At 43.8% G+C, this 21,518-nt stretch overlaps 1 protein-coding gene across 1 annotated transcript in view; it reads right to left on the bottom strand.

Moving 5' to 3' along the window:
- The window catches only part of MED12L (mediator complex subunit 12L), a 518,530-nt gene extending 498,339 nt beyond the window's left edge, over positions 1–20,191 (bottom strand). The window contains 1 exon segment of the mRNA XM_042780849.1: positions 20,093–20,191. Within this exon segment, the coding sequence (XP_042636783.1) occupies positions 20,093–20,191 (99 nt within the window).
- Between the last annotated feature and the right edge of the window lie 1,327 nt (positions 20,192–21,518).

Consider the following 21,518-nt stretch of genomic DNA (forward strand, 5'->3'; position numbering starts at 1 on the left):
CCACTGAGACTATGGTCCCTAGCTGCCCTTAAGGTCTGGAATTGAACCCATGCCTGTGGCTTCCAGCCAAACAACAGACAGGCACAAGAGTTGAACATTTACCTGAGGTAGATATACTCCTTTGAAAGAACAATCATGGGAGAAAGAAGGGCCACTTATGCACAGGGAGATAGTTCAGGGGGCAGGAGTACGTGGAGGGATGGACACTGGGAAGAGGTAACTATCGGAAGGAAGTAGGTGGGGAGATGTTGCATTGTGGTAAATTGTGGTCAGTGTCATGAGACAAGGTGTATGCGAACTGCTGTATAGAAAGTGTATTTGCTCTGTAAATTTTCATCCAAATCACAATAAAAAAAAAAAAAAAAGTTCCACCAAATTTATTTCAAATAAATAGAAAAGGAAAACTTAAATTAAAAAGGGTGGTAAGGATGAAATGAGTGCAGGAAAAAATCAAGTAAAACTTCAGTGCATCCTGCTTCCCATTGGGGGAAGAGCGAAAAGAGACTGAGGGTTTTTCTTTTCTGCTGATGTTGACATTTCTGTTCGTCTGTGTTAGGTAGCTCAGAAGCTGACAGGCTAAACCTACCATTTTATAAAGGAAACAAATTTCGCCCAGTAAATCTCAGAAAATGTCCTCTAAAATGTTAACCTCTGTTAACACTTCTCAGCCTCCACTCTTTTATTTTTGGGAGGTTTGCCCATTCCCACCTCTTCAAACAGAGCTTAGCAAACCTTCCCAACAATTCCAGTGATTAACCACCACTAAAGTAGCCCACAGAGGGGCAAATAATGGGTATTAACGTGAAATTTAAAACATGGGACAAGCAGTATAAACCAAAGTTACACAGCCCTTTCAATAACTGAGCTAAAATATAACTGGCAACTGAAAAACCTTCAAGTAAACCTGTTAATGCCAGTTAGAAGTCACAGGTGGATCAGGAATCTGATCATTCATCCCATTTAGCAATCAATTCCAGATACCTGTCATAGCACTAAAGACTGAGCACAAAAACATGTCACTTTGAGGTCCTCAAACAATGTTGTTGTTGTTATGTACTACTGAGTCGCTCCAACTCATAGCGACCCCTCCTTGGGTTTCCGAGGCGGTATCACTATGGAGGCGGTATCACTATGGAAGTAGATTGCCCAACCTTCCTTCCAAGGAGTGGCTGGTGGGTTTGAACTGCCAGCCCTCTGGTAAGCAGTCAAGTGCCTTAGGCACTATGCTACCAGAGCTTCCCCTCAAACAATGTTTGTTGTTGTTATGTACCGTAGAGTTAGATCCGACTCACAGTGACCCCTCCTTGGTTTTTCAAGGCAGTTATCACTACGGAAGTAGATTGCCCAACCTTCCTTCCAAGGAGTAGCTGGTAGGTTTGAACCACCAGCCTTCTGGTTAGCAGTCATGTGCCTTAGGCACTATGCTACCAGAGCTCCCCCCTCAAATAATAGGACCTACCAAAACCAAAAAAAACCAAACTCACTACCATCGAGTTGATTCCAACTCAGTGACCCCCCACTGGTTTTCCAAGGTGGTAAATCTTAAAGGAAGTAGATTGCCTGGTCATGCTTCTGTGGAGTGGCTGATAGATTTGAACCTTCTGGTTAGCAGTCAAATGCCTTAGGCACTGCACCACCAGAGGTCCTTATAAGACCTACCATCCAATCTAAATAGCATCCCAAGAAATCTGAGCATTCCCATACTCTTCTCTCCATTTCCTTTCACCATTCTGTCACCAACTGGTAATTCTTCTCTAAGCCTATTTAAAGCCCTGATCAGTCAGGCTCCTTTTACTTCATGCTTTGGTTACTACAGCCGCCTCCCTCACAGCCTCCCCTATTCTACTGTCTCCCCCACTGGATTTATTAGGCATGAGCTAGTGAGATAAATCTGACAGCAGCATCATGCACATCCTGCCTACCCACACCACAACCTGCAGGGACTCTAGAGGACACCACCAAGTATGGTCTGCGGATGGCGCTGCCCCTCTCCCCTGCCTAACACCCATCCTACCTCCCAGACTTTTCTTACAAGAGGGTGTGGCATGTCCCCACTCACTCTGATCCTACCCCACAGACCCCACAACCTCCAGTCAAACTTCCAAGGAATCCAACCCTCTCTTCTGAACTCACAAAGCATTTTTAGCCTCACTATATATAGAGCAGTTAATAACAACATATATAGAGCAGAATGGTGAAGACAGCACGGGCACAGAAGTTCATCTCCATTCATATTATTACGCAGCTGAATATTCAAGGTAAAGCACCTCTCTGCGCCTCAGTTTTTTTTAATAAGTAAGAAGCATATCCACCTCAAAGTTTTGAGAGGCTGCATAAAACCAAATATGTAAAGCACCCAGAATAACCAACACATAGGAAATCTCAATAAATACTGGTTATTACAATGTGGCATTACAATGTTCAGGGACCAAAGCCTGGAGAAGGATATCATGCTTGGTAAAGTGGAGGGTCAGCAAAAAAGGCGGAGACCCTCAACAAGACGACTGACACAGTGGCTGCAACGATGGGCTCAGGAAGCAAGGATTGTGAGGCTGGCACAGGACTGGGCAGTGTTTTGTCCTGTTGTACACAGGGTCGCTGTTGTACACACGTTGTACACGAGCTGGAACTGACTTAACAGCACCTAACAACATTATAATGTGCCACTCTATGAGCTTTACTAAATGTAAATGTTATTCCTCAGGTTTTTAAAAAATAAAACTAGCCCATTAGTCATTTTTTTACATTTCTTTATGCAGGTCAGTGACCCAGGCATTAACTTCTAGAGCAGTACTACTCAGACTGTGTGTGGTCCAGAGACCACTACTGGTCCATAAACCGCAACTGGTCCTCAACAAGAAATGTATAAAAACTGGGACTAAACGTTTGAAAACTTTTACAGCAGTTTGGCATTACTACTACATTCAAGCAACATTTCAAACTTCTACTAATTTACTTTTATCATATATTTATATCACTCTACAACTGACTGAAAATTAATTTAAAAAATAAAAAAGCATCTGGTTCTTTTCAGACACTTTGAGAAGCACTGTTGTAGAAGGGATAGGCTATATAGGTTTCTCTTTTCCACACTTCCAGATCACATAGCACACTGGGAGGCACATACCAAGTAAATAAAAATATAACTTCAAAATAAAGCAGATTTCATATGAGTAGTAGAAATATAAACAGTGTCTCCAATTCTATAAAATAAAATGAATTTTCTATAAGAAGTTGACAGTCTAAAACTGACCAAATGCTAAAAACAGCTCTAACTCTAAAAAATATTTTCCAATTTTCCATACTGTCTACTAACATGCAGTTTTAAAAAAAAGAAAAAACTAAGTAATGTCTATATTAATCTTCCATGCAGACCTCAAAAGTAAAATAAATTATTTGGCATTGCCTTGGTCACAGATTTGATAAAGCCTCCACACCTTTAAATGAACTAATATCTTATCCAGAAATCTAAATGATACCCAAACAAAATATATTTTTATTACTTCCTCACTCTTGCCAATGCTTGAATAAGGTCCTAACCTCAACAACTGCATTGGATTAATCCATGAATGAAATGGCTGAAAAAGGAAAGCAGCAAATTCTATCCAATTCTAATAGACAACCAGGCATAATTGTTATAACTGGACTACAGCACACTGGATGTGGGCTGAAGGCTGAGTTGATTCCTGCTGAGGAAAATCTTCACACACTGCCAGGTGTCTCTGGAATTGCCTGTAGAAAAGTCAAGGTAAGGGGGGGAGCCCCTTTTAAATCCTGCCTCCCCTCCTTTCTCAGAGGAGGCTATCCTCACACAGTCGAAGCAATCGTTCCCTGTTAAATCCTCAAGTCCCTCCCTGCCCCAGGACCAATTCAGCATTATTTGGGCAGATACCTCTTCTCTCTGTTGTTGTTGTTGTTGTTGTTATATGCCGTCGTTGTTGTTGTTGTTATATGCCGTCGAGTCTTCTCTCTAGCAGTCTTAAACTCTTAATTTCAACTGTCACCAAAATCTATAAACATTTTCAAGTTTCTCCAAACCTACAGTTAAATATACTCTTGCTTTAGTGAGCTATGTGCAGTTCCTCCAAAGATCACATCCTGTTTCCCACCACTGTGCCTTTGCTCATACTCTCTGTTCAGAAGGCCCTCCCACTCACTCATGCCACCTTTCTGAATTCTAATCCTCAAATATAACAAATAGAACTGGCCACCCAATTTCTAGCTTCCACTATGCTACAATGTTTGTTTTTACCACCCCAATGACCCTTTTAATGACTATTTTCCTGGTACACAGCACAGCCAGACCTCTCCACCCCAAGTGCCTTGAGGCTAGGAGCCATGTCTTATACTTACAGCCATCCTCGTGCCTTGGCTCCACATTTTGACTTAGCAGGTATCTAATAAACATTTCTTAATAAGGAGTGGGCAGTTATCAGCTCCAGTCAACAAATCTTTACTGAACTCCTACCACATACTAGACCCTCTGCCTGCCTCTGGTTATTAGTGAGGGACAAAAAAGACATGGTTCCTGCTTTATGGAACTTACATTGGTTGAGAAATGGAAGGGGGTCAGAGGAGATAATAAACAAATAAAACACAAATAATGCTGAATAAACATAAATTATGAAGAATAAACAATCACTTTGCAATGATATAAAGAATAAGGCAACCAGGCAGAGGGAGCCACATGTGCAAAGGCCCTGAGATGAGAAACTACCCAGCAGATCCAGGAAAACTAAGAAGCCAAAGTAACTGGAGCTTCACCAGATGTTAACTCTCTCTTTAGGCTGATTATCACCCTGCAACCACACTGCCCTCCTCTGAGTTTCTGGCTGACAGGATCTAGGAAGTTCAGCCTTGGAAAGTTCCATTTCTCAGGGTCAAACTCCTCCTCCATCCTCTTTGCACAATCCCAACGGGTAATCATAGTCATGACTCTAATTATCTATGAACACATCACACCCAAATCCAAATTTCTGGCTTCCACTATGCTAGCATTTCAACCTAGATTCCCCAGAGGCATCTCAAATTGCAAACATTCAGAAAAGAACTTATTATCCTCTTCATTCTTCCCCCTCTCCTACCCTTGGAAAAAAATTAAATTCCTTTGTTCCCTCTGACATATTAGTTTTGGGACCACCATCTATCTATCTATCCAACTGTCTTAGCCAGCAATGCTCGAAGTCTGAGACCACTGGGATTCCCAAGAACTTTTGAACTACTTATCTACTGAGGCTGGATTTTCTTCACATCCTTCAACCAAAACAAAATATTACAACAGATTAAATGACAAACTAGACAAGAGAATCCCAACTGTCAAAAGATTTGCAAAACTGAAAAACAATTCCAATCTTTTCACTAATTTTCTTCTTTTGGTTCGGGAAAATAGTTATGTTTCATACTGTGAACACATTAACAAGAAATTAAATTGTTATTTTTAAATGAATATAAACCAAGAACCAAACCAAACTCACTGCGCCATGTAGTCGGATCCGACTCATAGCGACCACTCCTTGGGTTTCCAAGGCGGTATCACTACGGAAGTAGATTGATTGCCCCATCTTCCTTGCAAGGAGTGGCTGGTGGGTTTGAACCACCAGCATTCTGGTTAGCACTCAAATGTCTTAAGCATTAAATGAACATATACTTCTAAAATTTCTCAGCTTTAATTTTTTATAAAGTAAATATTGAGCATAACCCACATAAACAAAAGCTCCCTGGGATCCTCAATACTGTTTAAGACTGTAAAGGGCTCTGAGACTAAAAAGCTTGGGAACCGCTGGTCTAAAAACATCAGCGTTTTCTTGAATCCACTTCTCTCTCTCACCTAACACATCTGCTGTCAATTTTACCACCCAAATAATTCTTCTCTTAAATCTTCCCTTCCTCTTTCTTCCCAACTTTCCCCACAACCACCACACTTTTTTAAAATAAATAAATAAATAAATAAGGCCCCAAAAGATAGCCATGTCAATCCCTAGACTTTGTGATGTTACCTTATGTGGAAAAAGAGTTTTTGCTGATATAATTAAGATCTCAAAATGAGATCATTCTGGATTATCCAAGTGGGCCCTATCTCCAATGACAAATGTACCTTAGAACAGAAGGAAAGAGAAGAACAGACACAGAGAGAAGGAAGTATGCAGATGGAGGAGAGGTTAACATGATACAGCCACAAACCAACAAACACCAAAGTTTGCCTACAGCCACCAAACATAATGAAGAATTCTTCACTACAGCTTCCAGAGGGATTGCAGCCCTGCCCATACCCTCATTTCAGACTTCTAGTCTCTAGAACTATGAAAGAATAAATTTCTGTTGTATTAAGCCCCAAGTTTGTGGTAACTTGTTATAGCAGCCACAAAAAAACTAATATACCCCAACCCCCAGGCCTGGAAGGTTAATGACCTTTTAGCTCACAGATTTTTTGCCTCGATGCAACCTTGAAAGCCACTGTCCTCTTAACCTGTGACCCTAGTCATCTTACATCTCATTCCCTTACTTAAAACCATAAAATGGTAATAGCTGCATAATATGAAAAATGGAATCAATGTCAATGAATTTTACATGTAGAAATTGTTGAATTGGCAATATTTTAGTGTGTATATTTTCACAATTTAAAAAAAAAAAATTACAAAAGGTTTTAAAGAAAAAATTTTAAGTGCCTCCACCTTGCCTCCACCCTAATACCCTAACACCTCAACACGGCACACAAAGGACCCCACAACCTTTCTTTCCTGCTCCAACCGAGCTGCTCCCCTGCACATACCACAGCAGGCCTCAGGTCCAATCCATCACCTACACTTCCTTCTCCACATTCTTTCTTCCTAGCAACCCTTCACACATGTGACTCCCTGTGCCTGGAATTAATTTCCTTCCACACCCTCAGCCCTGTCCACTCCTACATATCCTCCAAGTTCCAGACTCAAAAATCTCTTCCTCTCTTAAGACTATCAAAAAATGGGTCACTCCCTCTTGTTTCCACAGCACTTTGTACATTCCTCTGGAAGACTATCTGAAACACTGTAACACAATTTCTCATTTACAGGTCCATCACTCCTTCTAAATGAAAGTTTCCCAGCCATATGACATTTGGTGCCAGGTAATTCTCTGTCATGAGGGATTGTTCTGTGCCTTGGAGTATGTTAGCAGCATTCCTGGCCTCTACTCACTAGATGCCACTGTTAACATATAAACACAGAGTTGTGACGATCATAAATGTCTCCAGATATTGCCAATGCCCTCATATTACAGAGGGGAGAAGAAAGGGTCCTTAGTTGAAAACCACTGCTCTAGCTTGAGGGCTTTGGGCTCCTATGACCATATCTAATGACTCTAGTATTTGTTCACTCCTCAGAAGGAAGATGAGGCAATCTACTTCCATAGTGATACTGCCTCAGAAACCCAAGGAGGTGTCGCTATTAGTCGGGTCTGACTCAACGGCACATAACAACAACATTCATAGAAAAAAGTTTTGAGTCTAGGTGAGCAAGAACTAATCTCAAAGCTAGGGACACAGTTAAAAAAAAAAACTCACTGCCATCGAGTCAGATCCGACTCATAGCAACCCCTCCTTGGGTTTCCGAGGCGGCATCACTATGGGAGCAGATTGCCCAATCTTCCTTCCTAGGAGTGGCTGGTGGGTTTGAACTGCCAGCCTTCTAGTTAGCAGTCAAATGCCTTAGGCACTATGCCACCAGAGTTATTGTTGTTGTTGCTGTTTTGTGCCGTCAAGTCGGACCTGACTCATAGTGACCCCTCCTTGGGTTTCCAAGGCAGTATCACTACAGTAGATTGCTCAACCTTCCTTCCGAGGAGTGGCTGGTGGGTTTGAACCGCCAGCCTTCTAGTTAGCAGTAAAGTGCCTTAGGCACTACACTACCAGAGCTCCTACACCACCAGAGTAGGAAATAAAAATCTTAGGCCTTGCCCTCATGAAGCTGCAAAAGGCCTGAAAGGTGATCAGTGTTTCTTGAATGACTGTATTTGTTTGGCATATGTATATATACTAAGGTTTCCCTCAAAACACAGAAAAAATACCTGGGAGCTAATTTTTTTTTTTTTTCCTCTCATGGCACTGCATAACTAAGAGGATTCCATTTACATAGAATGGCATGTAAGTGCTTCTCTCTGGGACTGGACAACTGGTACAGCATATGTGTTTGTGTCTCTCTCAAGACAGCTATCCATAAATAAGGGAGTATCTCAACCAAGAAAACAAAAACTCCTACATAGCAATGATCCCCAGCACACATAACTTGCAAATGCCAACTCTAGAGGCTGGAGGTAGGGCTGGGAACCTTCCACCAAAACATACAAGAAGAGTACATGATCTTCTGGAGTATTTTCCTCTGCCCTGGAGACACCACACCACATTCTGGTGAGCTCTGAGAAAATCAAATGGTGAGCCTAACACTCCCCAACTCTCACACTTTGGGTACCCTAAAATGTGGAGTAACTTTTATTGCCAGGGCAACATGAGGGTGTTGACCAAAAGAGGAGGCTATTTACAGAGAGGAGGCCAAATGAAGTGACAAGTACAAATCAAGACCACAAATGCTTGGCCCAGATCTGCCTTGACAGGTCACTTTGACCTCTATGGGACTCAATTACCAAATGCAAAAGTTAGAACAGCCCATCTCTACGTTCCCTTCTAGCTGAATGGCTTTCCTCTAAAATGATATAGACTTTCAGAATCTCCAAGCAGAAAACAGGGCTTTCTCTCCCTTCCCATCAAAACTTTTCCCACCAGAAATGAAACTACATTAAGGAACAACCCTGCTCCTTTCCTCCTCAGCTTCTGAGAGGTATGGGTCAGAACTTACTACCTAACAGACAGTAAGTTTTACTGCCTCCTGCTTTATATTCCTTAGTAAGCCAGAGAATAACAAGGGTTCTGGAAATGTGTTTCTTGTGGGAGGGGGGATCGCATGCTGTAATCATTGTTGTTATGTGCCGTCGAGTCAGACCAGACTTGGGTTTCCAAGGCGGTATCAGTATGGAATTAGACTGCCCAACCTTCCTTCCGAGGAGTGGCTGGTGGATTTGAACTGTCAGCCTTCTGGTTAGCAGTTAAGTGCCTTAGGCACTACGCCACCAGGGATCTCTCCTCTGTGCCTGTACTTTAATCAGAGAAAAAAAACAATTACTCCCCAGATGATATATATCTAACTATATAATCACCGCTGATGTCATTGATGATGTCAGATGGATCTTGGCTGAAAGCAAAGAATACCCAAAAGATGTTTTAGGTCTGTTTTATTGTCTACACAAAGACATATATGACTGTGCAGATCATAACAAATTATGATTTGTTAACACTGAGAAGAATGGCAATTCCAGAACACTTAATTGTACTCACAATTGTAATCACTGTACATAGATCAGGAGGCTGTTGTTCAAGCAGAACAAGAGGATACTGCATGGTTTATAATCAGGAAAGGAGTGTGTCAAGGCTGTATCCTTTCACCATACTTATTCTATCTGTATGCTGAGCAAATAATTTGAGAAGCTGGAATATATGAATAATGTGGCATCACGATTGGAGGAAGACTCATCAATAACCTGTGATATGCAGATGACACAACCCTGCTTGCTAGAAGTGAAGATGCCTTGAAGCACTTACTGATATAGACTAAAGACTACAGTCTGCAGTATGGATTACACTTCAACATAAAGAAAACCAAAATCCTCACAAGTGGACCGTGGTGGTTATGTTTTTTGTGTCAATTTGGCTAGCCCTGGTTGAGTGGCTGGGCAGCTGGATATAGTACTCCCATGATGAGATTAGTAATCAACTCCAGGATGGAATCTACTGTGAGCAGATGAGCAGCTGCCTTTGGGTATGTGATCTGCTTCCCATATATAAGCAGCAGCTTTGGGAATGGTCTCTAGAGCTTTTGGCACGCTTGAACCCTGCATGCAGCCGTGCCATTGTTCAGCAGCCTGCCATGCTCTGCTGACCTTGGGACTTACAATGGACTTGACTTAATGGCCTGCCGTGTGGTTTGGTAACATCAGGACTGTGCCATTTTATTTGTCAACATCAGGCTTGTTAGCCTCAGCAGCCAGTAGCTGCCTGAGTGATGAAAAGCCTCTAGCTTCAGTGGGCCAGGAGCAAGAGGCAGAGCTGAAGCCCAAGGTCGAGGGGCTTTCACATAGCCCCTAGAGCCTGGCACTGTGAACTTGGACTTAAAACCTCCAAATTGTAAGAACAAACTCCTGTTTGTTATGGCCATCCCATTTGTATATATTCCTGTCAGAGCGGCACAAGATAACCAGAACATGGACCAATAAGCAGGATCGTGATAAATGGAAACTAGATTGAAATTGTCAAAATTTCCTATTACTTAGATCCACAATCAACACCAATAAAGCAGCAGTCAAGAAATTAGAGGTCATATTGCACTGGGCAAATCTGCTTCATAAGACCTCTTTAAAGTGCTGAAGAGCAACGATGTCTCTTTGACGACTAAAGCACATAACTCAAGCCATGGTGTTTTCAGTGGACTCATGCATATGAAAGCTGGACAGTGAATAAGGAAGACTGAAAAAGAGTTGATGCTTGTGGTGCTGGTAAAGAATACTTAAAATACTATGGATTGCCAGAACAATGAACAAATCTGTCCTGTAAGAAGTACAGCCAGAATGCTCCTTGGAAGCAAGAATGGCTAGACTTTGTCTCATCTACTTTCCAGATGTTGTCAGAAGGGACCATTTCCTGGAGAAGGATATCAAGCTTGGTAAAGTGGAGGGTCAGTGAAAAAGGGGAAAATCCTCAACAAGATGGATTGACACAGTGGCTGCAACGATGGGCTCAGGTGACAGCAAGGACTGTGAAGATGGCACACGATTGGGCAGTGTTTCATTTTGTTATACACAGGGTTGCTATGAGTTGGAGTCATCTCAAGGGCACCTAACAACAACAGATAGTAGGGTGCTGGTAAATGCTTAACAACAAGCTTTAAAAAAAAAAAAATCAAGACCCTAATTTACAACATTTGCCAATTTCCTTGGTGTAAATACTCCCACAAGGTAGTCAAGGTATTAAGATGATATCAACCAGCTCATAACATTTCTGAAATTATAACAATCAGTTGATAAGAGCCTGCTCCAGTACCACTGAATTTGTATCTCACATTTAGTAAAAATTTAAGTTGACAGTGCTCCTTCAATCTAGATGATTAGGTATTATTTTCTCCAGTTTGTAAGAGAGAAAAATGACAACTTGACCCAAATCACACATCACAAGTGGCAGAGCTGGAATGCTCACCCAACAGTCCTAACCCCAAACCTACCACCCTTTTGGCAGTATCACAGGTGCATAAGCACCTCTATCATACCCTCTCATGGAGAGTGACTTGTGTCCCCTGCACACCCACCAGCTACAGGGCTCCAGCTTGGCTTGGACCTAAAAATAGTCACTCCTGTATACTCAAACTTCCTAATAATTATTCTTTAAGTATTTTCTCCAACAACAGGAATAGTACATGTTTATTGTTACAGCTCAGAATACTGACAAGTACAAAGAAAATGAAAATCACCCCTAATCCCACTCCCCAGAGATAACAGAATTTTGTTTGCATATGGGTGATAATCCTTCCAGAACAAGTAGAAATATTTATCTTGTAAAAGTGGAAAATCATGCTATTTTTAATACTGTAATAACATTTTTCTTATTATGTAAATTTTCCAAAATAGAAGCGTGCAATGAAGCCCCTAGTTTCCATCACCTAGCTTCAGAAATTATCTAAAGATAATTTAAAGTCCATTTGTTTCCATGTTCCTTTCTCAAGGAGGGATGTGTAGGAAGTAGGGATTTTCCTCTGTGTTTGTGTTGGATTTCTTCCCTCCACCAGGCTTTCTCCATTCAGACCCTGCGGTCAGCTTTCTTCTCCTGGTCAAGTCAACCAGCTCCTTTCATCACAGTGCACAGACTTGAGATTTTCTTCTGTAATCATATTCATTCTTCTGTGGATCCTTCTAACTTCTCTGATTCTTACCTTGCTTGTCATGAAGTCCCAAAGCTGAAAAAGCAGAGCTTCAAAAGAAATACACTACCAGTTCCTGGGGTTCCCAAATCCCCTTACTCCATTCTTTTACTTCTGCTTTGTTTTCATGTGTACATTAGCACACATGCACACAGACACACGTGCACACACCCACAGGCAATACTGCTAACTGGTTCAACTAAAATCCTTAGACTCTTGTTTATCTTCATCCTCACATACCTATTTTACCCTCATCCAACACAGTTTACCCTCCCACACCTCATTTCATGGTTCTCCAGCATCCTAAAGGATCACATTTCATCTCTGCAGGCTCCAGCCTGACACCTAACAGGCTAAAGGACATGGCTGTAGCCCAAATTAACAGCTTTAAATTTAATAGTCTCCAAAGAGCATAACTGAGAGTCCAGGCCCACAATCAACATAAAAGCCCACTGCCCTGAACAAATGCAAAGATCTACCTTACAGAAGAAACTAAGACCTGCTCTCGGCACCCCAGTCCATGTAGGAGGGAGCAGTGGATATGTCAGGACCAAGATATTGGGTTCTACTCTGCTGTAAACCACGTACAGCTGACAAAAACCAAACTTATGTTCTTACCAAACCAAACCAAACTCAGTGCTATCAAGTCGATTCCAACTCACAGTGACCCCCACTGGGCTTCCGAGGCAGTAAATCTTTATGGAAGTATATTGCCCAGTCTGCCTTCCACGAAGCAGCTGGTGGGTTTCAACCACCAAACTAACTAACCTCTGGTTAGCAGTCAAAAGCCTTAGGCACTATGGCACCAGAGCTCCTTAAGCCAGAGTAGGAGAAATATTAGAACAGAACTTCAATGGGGGAAAACAGCTAAGGTCTTGGGGCATTTATACTATTTATCTATTTACATGATGGTTACTCAATAATTAAACTAATAAGATACTTTGAATAGTATACAATCACAATCATCTCTAGGATAGAAAAAGATTGCTCGGACCATAGTTCTTTTTCTACTAGATATTTCTGAAATGTCTGAGAATGTAATTTCAAATTCCAAAAGACACAAATACTTCAAATAGTGTATCTGGCTAAAAGATTCTAATATTTCAAACCACAGAAGCAGGAAGAGCAAGGAGGAGTCCTGTTTACAACATTCTGTACAGATAAAGGCACAGACAAAAGCAACCGTTCTTAAACATAGTGTCTTTAGGAATCACCTAGAAATCTTGTTTAAAATGCAAATTTCTGAGCCTCCTCCTCAGAAATTCAGACTCAGCAGGTCTGGGGTAAAGGTTGGGCACTATATCTGCAGTTTTAACAAGCATCTTTGATGATGCTTCAGGTGTTGGCAGATCCTGAAAAATGACAACAACTTTGGTTCTTCCTCCCCGGCCACAAGTTTGGGTAGCAACACTTCTGTGAGCGGTAGGAAGAAACAGGACCTGAACCCAGTGCTTTCTATAGTCACCCAATCCTGAAAGTCACCTGGGGCACAGGTGAAACATACAGATACCCCTCCCTGGACACTGGAATTCAGGAAGGTCTATGGCAGGGCCCTAGCCCCAGGCAGTTAATCTCAGAAAGGAGCTTTCTGAAGTCAAATGTCTTCCTAGCCATCTTTGCCTTTTGCTCTCCCATGCAATTGGTCACCTTGTCCTCTCTTCCCCGGCAACTTTACCAAGATCCTCCCCTCTCTTGGCTCATAAAGAAATAAGTGTTTACCTCTACCCACCTCACCTCCCCAGCTGTTTCTAAAACAAGCATTGATATGTTGTAAGAGTTTTAGATACAAATAAGAAAACTAACAGGATTACCAAAATGAAACAAGCAATGGGACAGTTAAATGTTATACATACAGTGGCTGGTTAAAAGTTCTTTCTGCATTTTATTAACTTATTCAAGGAATATTTACTGAGCAGCTAGTCCAGTAACAGGCAGGCAGCTCACAATTGTGAACATCACAGCCAACCAACCACCTGCTCTCATTAACTTCTAATGTGGAAGGAACACTTTGGAGAACAGAATAAGCATCCTAACAACATATTTCAGACAGTGACAAGCACTATAAAGCATACTAACAGTGGATAAGAGAACTAGCAAGGATGAGGAAAGGCACCCTGGTGGGACAACAGTTAAGTATTTGAATGCTAACAGAAAGTTTGGCACTTCAAAGCCACCCAGAGACTCCACAGAAGAAAGACCCGGCAATCTGCTCTCATAAAGAGTACAGCCTAGGAAACCCTATACAGCACTTCTACTGTCACGTGGGGTCACTATGAGTCAAAAATAGACTCAACAGCACCCAATAACAAGGACAGATGGGTTATAGGGAAGGCCTCTCCACAGGGGAGTCTCTAAGAGTCAAATGGTGGGAAACATGACTAAAGAAAGGAGCAAGGGACAAACATTAACACACAAACAAGCTGGGGCTGTTTGTTGGAAGAAGAGAGGGGTTACAGTGGTTCCCAAAGAAAAGAATCAAGAAGAGAGACTAGAGACCTAGAGGCTAGATCTCGAAGGGTAGGAACTTGTGAATGTTATAAGTACAATGGGAAGTCATGGGATTCTTTAATAAGGGAGTGGTTACCCTAACAAAAGCTGACATGTTCTGAGTGTTATCTGTGTACTAGGCATGGATCAAAGCACATTAGCTCATTGAAGCTACCCAGAAACCCCATGAAGAAAGAACGGGTATGAACCTCATTCCCCAAGTGAGAAAATCAGAGTCAAACAGGTAGTAAATGGTGACACCAGAAATCAGAGCCAGGCTGTCGGACTATAGCCAAGGGTTGTAGAGATTGAGCAAAGGCTGGACTGGAAAAGCCTTGAGGATCAAGGTAAAGGGTTTGGATTTTATTCCAAGCGTAATGGAAGCCTGCGGTGTAGTAAATTACTTAGTGTGGCTTTTCTACCCAAGAGATTGAGCAAAGGCTGGACTGGAAAAGCCTTGAGGATCAAGGTAAAGGGTTTGGATTTTATTCCAAGCGTAATGGAAGCCACTAAAGGAGGACTGAAACTTCCTGACTCATTCCCATAGATCTGAGCTAAGAGGGGGCACATGTGGGAAAACCCACCTGCATCAGGTGTCAGCAACTAAACCAAACCACTGCAACTTCAGCCAGATGGAAAAGTCTAATTCAGACCTATCTGGGTCAGGCGGATTCTCTAGCCTCTACAAAACTGAATGCCTTCAATTCCTCCATCAGGATTCTCAAAATGGTGTCCTAGACCAACATCATCAGATCACCTTGCATCTTGTTAGAAATGTAAATTCTGGGGCCCCACCTCAGACCTACTGAATCTGAGGGGCCTGGCAATGCATTTTAACAAGCCTTTCAGGTGATCCAGATGTGCTCTAAATATGAGAACTACTGGTCTGGGTTACCTAGATGTAGACACCCCTGCACACACATCTCCCAAATTATTCTGCACCACATACCAGACCATCCTCTCCCCACCCCCAGACCCTCTCGAGGGGACTCCAAGGCTCCTGATGCCTAGAAATTCCACCATTGCCCCAACACATTTTTCTAACTAATTTGATTTCCTGAAGGTATTCACTATTTAAGGAGTCCTGGTGGTGCAGTGGTTAAGTGCTCATCTGCCAACCAAAAGGTCTACAGTTTGAATGCACCCAAGGCTCTATAGGAGAAAGATGTGGCAGTCTGCTTCTATAAAGCTTTACAGCCTTGGAAACCCTATGGGGCAGTTCTACTCTGTCCTGTAGGATCACTATTAGTCAGAATCTACTCAATGGTAACATGTTTGGTGGTGCAACTGGTTAAGTGTTCAGGTGCTAACTGAAAGGTTCATAGTTTGACCCAGAGGCTCTGTGGGAGAAATAACTAGTGATCTGCTTCTGTAAAGATTACAGTCAAGAAAAAACCCTATGCGGCAGTTCTAGTCTGTTACAAGGGGCTATTATAAGTTGAAATAGACTAGACATTTATTATTTCCTTGTTTAGGTCTCTTCTAGCCCAGGGTAAAACTCCTCTTCCTTTAGATTTCTAGAATTTAATATCAGACTTGAAGCCTCCAAGGCAAATGACAGCATTAAGGATCCTATATGCCTTAACTGAGGCTTTTCCTAAGATCCCTCAGTTACAGAAGACAGATTTCCTATTCTTTAGTTGTCTATTTCCACTTTCATTCATACATTCGTAAAAACATTTGTGCCCTCAGCACTCCAGGAACTAATTGGTGCCAAGTACTTGAGCAATGACTAGAAGAGACTTCATCCCTGCTCTCATGAAACTGACCTGTTACAGGAGGTGAGAGTGGGGGTGTAGGAGGAAAGGGAGGGAGGGGAAGTAGAAATAAATTATACATTTATACCTGACTGGCCCTCTCTGAGAAGCTGGTTCAGCTGAGACATGAATGACGAAGAAAAGCCAGGCCTGACAACAGCTCATAACAGCAAATATCTGGGTGCTAAATCCATGCCACTCTAGTCTAAGTGTTTTACACACACAACACTGTGGGGTAGGTGGTAAGATCATACCATTCTACAAGGGAGGAAATCAAGGCATGGAAAGAATAGAGTATGTAAACAGCAGAACCAGGTTTCAAACACAGGCAGACTGGCTCCAGAACCTACCCTCCTAATCCTGTGAGATGCCACTAAGTAGCTGTCAACTTACAAGGACCCCACATACAGAGAGCCAAACACTGCCTGAACCTGCACCATCCTCCCAATCCTTGCTATGTGCTTGTTATGCCCATCAGTGCAGCCACTGTGTCAAACCATCTCATTGAGGGGCTTCCTCATTTTCACTGACCCACTACTTTACTAAACATGATATCCTTCTCTATAACAACATGACCAAAGTAGGTGAGAAGTCTGGTCATTCTTGCTGGAAAATCTTATGAATAGCAGTGAATCACTGTCTGATATAGTGCTGGAAGATGAGCCCTACAGGTTAGAAGACACTGAAAATAGAACTGGGGAAGAGCTGCCTCCTCAAAGTAGAGCTGACCTTAATGACATGGATGGAGTAAAACCTTTGGGATCTTCATTTGCTGATGCGGCACAACTTAAAGTGGTAAAAAAAAAAAAAAAAAAAGCTATAGACATTCATTATGCTCCTGAGAAGCAAGAATGGCCAAATTCCTAATTTCTAGGCTAAAGGATTTTTTAATATTGTTTCTTATTTGTGTATTATTGCTGTTGTTGGTTGCCCTCAAATCAATTTCAACTCACAGCAACCCCATGTGTGCAGAGTAAACTGTTCCATAGCATTTTCAAGGCTGTGACCTTTCAGAAACAGATTGCCAGGCCTGTCTTCTGAGGCACCTCTGGATGGGTTCAGAATTGCAGTGTTTTGGCTAGTAGTCTATTGCTTAACCATCTGTGCCACTCAGGAAGACAGATAGATAGAGTTCATATCAAATCCATGTTTTCATGTGTTAGCACTACTATGAAAAAGCTTTTTAAAAGTTATTTTAAAACTGTCTATCAAATGATAGAACTATAAGATGAACAATAACACCAGCGAGGCACATGCTCCTTAGAACTATAGGAAATCAGAAGGGCAGCTTTTGCCCAGGGATAAAGCACAGAGGCAGGAAGGGATAGGAAAGAAGAACGGAAACTATGAACACAAGGAGGGATTGGGAAAAGTGCTGTTACATTGTAGGGACTGCAATCAATGTCATGAAACTAAATGTGTGTGAATTGTTGAATGGAAAACGAATCTGCCTGTAAACGTTCACCCAAGTCACAACAAAAAGTTAAAAAAAAAAAAAAAACCTGAAAATTCAATGGAAAACCATAATTGACATGAGGGGGGTAAAAAAGTTAAAGAACACGTTAGAATAGGAGTACAGGTGGTACAGGGGTAGGACCTTAAGGGAGGTGCATAAGTAAGTGAAGCTGGAGAAACAATCTGCTCACCAACCACCACCAACACAGCCAAGCACCTGTTCCAGACTGTACCCAAATTTGGCTACTACCACACATAATTCTGCTCAAAAGAGAGAAAAAATAGTTCTTTGCCTTAGGGGGAAAAGGAATTACATCAAAGCAACGTAATTTAGCATAAGTCATTCTCAACTTAGTATTGGTCCTAACATAAATACTGGTTTGGTGATCCAACTCCTCTGCTTATTCAATATACACCTTCATTAAGTCAAAGACACTTTCCTGGGCTTCAGTTTCCCTTTGGAAGGAAATTATTAAAAAAAAAAAAAAAAAGTACAGTAGACTCTAAGATCACTTCCAGTTTCAAAAGTCTATAAAATCTTGTAAGACTATGAAATCCAAACTTACTCTTTCTACAATTATAGAGGCCTCAATCCTGCATGAGTGTCAATAAAATAATGAATGTTAAATAAACCCATGTGCATTCCCAGGCCCCCATCCAACAAGAGAGATGCCTTCAATTATGTTGTCTTCTGGAAAGATGTGGCAAAATGATAAAGATCAGCCAAAGAATGTCCCTGTCCTCACCAATTCTTTAAGAATTTCCTGCCAATGATTTTTAAGTTACTAACTTTGAGAAAGATATGCTTGGTAAAGTGAAGGGCCAACAAAAAAGGGGAAATCCCTCAACGAGGTGGACTGACACAGTGGCTACAACGATGGGGTCGGGTATAGCAAGGATCGTAGAACTGGCACAGGACTAGGCAGTGTTTCATTATGCTGTACATGAGGTCGCTTGAATCGGAGACAACTCGATGGCACCTGATAACAACAACAACAACAACTTTGTTTACTCTTGGTCCTTAGCAATTAAGTTCATTCTAAGTCTGAGCAGTAGTAGGGAGAGAAATGGATGGGTAAGAAATCTACAAAACCTCTTCAAACACACCTATCTTTATATCAAGCCTCTGTTGGGAACTACCTATTAAACCTTCTCAGCTACCATGTGAATGACTGCACTGAGGCTCAAACATATTTAACTGCTAAAGCTCTAAGTTATCGCCCCTTATTTTTTCAGACATGTTAACAAAACAATTTAACCAGAACAAACATTATTCCTCTCTTACTGACTGAAATACACACACTTATCAAATGTGAAATTGTAAGGCTTTATTTACAAAGCCCTTTATGTGACTTCAGTGGGCTTGTAAACTTTTTAATAGAGTTTTAGATTCCAAGAAAGGTAAGTTTTTGATGCGTGGTCAGTTAATATTTAGCTAAAGAAAGCAGAGTGGGTGGGCTGCAGCTGACAAACTCTGAAATACAGCTGGGTAGCAGGTGATCAAAAGGGGAAAAAAAAAAGCAAATCCCTGGGCAAATTGCATAGCCAAGGGTGATCATTATAACTGAAGAGTTGTTACATAATTACTTGTTAACTCCTGACAAACACAAGCATGGCTACAAAACGCCATGGTTACCCTAACCATTGAAGCTAGTGGTACCTGGTGCAAGAGTCAAGGTTTCTGCAATTCATTCCATTCAAAGAAATAAGCAAAACTGGGATCTAGTCTCTTCCAAGGTAACACGCCTGCTTTTACGTACACAAAACAACCTTCAGCAATTAAGCCAATCGCCTCTAGGGACGAAAATCAGTGTTTCTCTTTAATATTGATTTTTTTAAAGGGAAGAGGAGATACAGTACAGAAGTCCGTTCAGAGAGCTAAATATTTATCACCTCGATAAAAATGACTTCCATTCCAAACTGGAAATTTTGAGACATAAAAGCATCCTCCCTCCGCCTCCTCCCCCCACTTTCCTGCTCAGCTGGCGCAAAACGCAAGACCTCAGTGTCGGATGCACTGCATTCCAACATTTTTCAAAAAGTTTACGAGGATTTACTGAAGCAGCGGGGAGGAAAATAAAGCAGGCAGAAGCAGGAGAGAGCGAAGAGGAGGGTTCCAGCAAGGAAAGACCCTGAGAAGAGCCTAGCGGTGCCGTGCAAGGCCAGGTAACGGGGGAGCGACCTGTCACAGGGAGAGAAAGCGCCCCAGTGGAACGCGAGGGCTGACAGCCGCTCGATCTCCGCCGCCGGGGGTCCCGCTGCCCCCAAGCCCGGCCTCCGCCTCCACCTCCCCTCCCTGACCCCTCCCCCGTAGCGCCGAAGAAGCCCGCTGAGCCAACTTGGCCCCGGGTCAGCGCTGCGGAGCGCGGCCCTGGGTACCCAGGAGGCAGCCAGCGTCCTCACCTCCTTCTGCTTGGGGTCCTGCGGGTAGACATCCGGCGGCCCGAGCCGGGGGCGCTTCAGCGGTCTCTGCTCATAGCTGAGAAGCCCGAAGGCGGCCATGATCTCTCATGTTAACCGGCGAAATGAATGAGAGTTGGAGCTGGAGCAGCCGCCTCTGAGCACCAGGGAGCAGCACTTTGCAGACAGACTCCCTCTCTCCCCCTCCTCGCTCGCTCGCTCGCTCGCTCACTCGCTGTGGCGCTGCAGGCAGGAATAAAGCAGGTTGGATGCTGCCGCTGCCCGACACGCAGACACGCACTGATGAGAGCAACCTCCCTCGGACACTGGCTGCGCTCGAGCCCCGGAACACACTGCTCTGGAGGCGGAGGGACCAGAGGTCGACCCAGGTCCTCCGCGGCGACCGCCTCCCGCCACTACCCCCCAGCCTGTCCCCAGGGGGAGGAGCAGCTGATGGGAACGTGTGACTTTTTTCACCAATGGACCCAAACCCACCCCAGCTGGGCGCCGGGTTTGAGTGGGGGAGGGGCACGGGAGGGGAAAAAAAACTTTTCTGGTCGCCTAGGTGGGTGGCTCAAGTGCTTGCCCAAAGCGAGGATGGCTCTCATTTCCCTAGAGGTGGCTAAGGAGCGGCCCGCCCCCGCCCCTCTTCCTTAGCAGGGACCCTTCCCCCTCCACTACGCGCCCAGGAGACCCCTGCCACCTGGGCGCGGACCCGGCCGGTGTCGAGGGAAGGAGACCTGGAGAGGATGGGGGGAGAAAGGGATGCGGGCGGCGGGGACGCGGCTGGTGCCTCCTAGACACCCGCTGGGCTCCAGTGGCGCATCTGCAGCTCAGGTCCCACTCGGCAGCTCCGGGCAGGCGCCGAGGCGCGCTGCTGGCGGTCGCGGCGGCAGCGACGGCTGGAGGGGGCTGTGCCCACGGTGGCGTGGGGCCGCCTTAACCCTTTGCTGCCCCTCCAGGGGCTGGAGGGGTGGCTGTAAGCGGAGGCGGGGACAGCCGGCCGCGGGCGCCTCGGGCTCCTCCAACCCGCCGCCCCCCCCCCCACCGCCGCAGTTCCTCCTCCCAACCCCCCCTAACAGTTTACCTGTTGGTCACTGGCTAGCGGGCAGGGGTCGGCGGCGGGGACACTCCGGCAGCCGTAGCCTCCATAATTCGGGTTGGGATTGGGAATTTGGATTTTATTTTATTTGTGAGGGATCAGTCTTGTCTGACGAGCTCTGGGGACGCCGCGAAGTTTGCCACTGTCTGGGGGTGGCGGGCGACGCTGGCTCGCCGCAGCCGGCGTTCTCGCCCCCAAGGCCCGGGAGCGCGAGCTTCCTAGTTGGCGGACGGCGGCGCGGCGGCCGCACTGAGCATGCCCAGCTCGGCGGCCGGACCGCGGAGGAGTTGGCTGGGAGCGCGCTCCGATCCGCCTCTCCGGGTTTTC

The sequence above is a fragment of the Orycteropus afer genome, unplaced genomic scaffold (assembly GCF_000298275.1).
Source record: "Orycteropus afer afer isolate SDZICR_OR568_19922 unplaced genomic scaffold, OryAfe1.0 scaffold00066, whole genome shotgun sequence".
Classification (NCBI taxonomy): Eukaryota; Metazoa; Chordata; class Mammalia; order Tubulidentata; family Orycteropodidae; genus Orycteropus; species Orycteropus afer.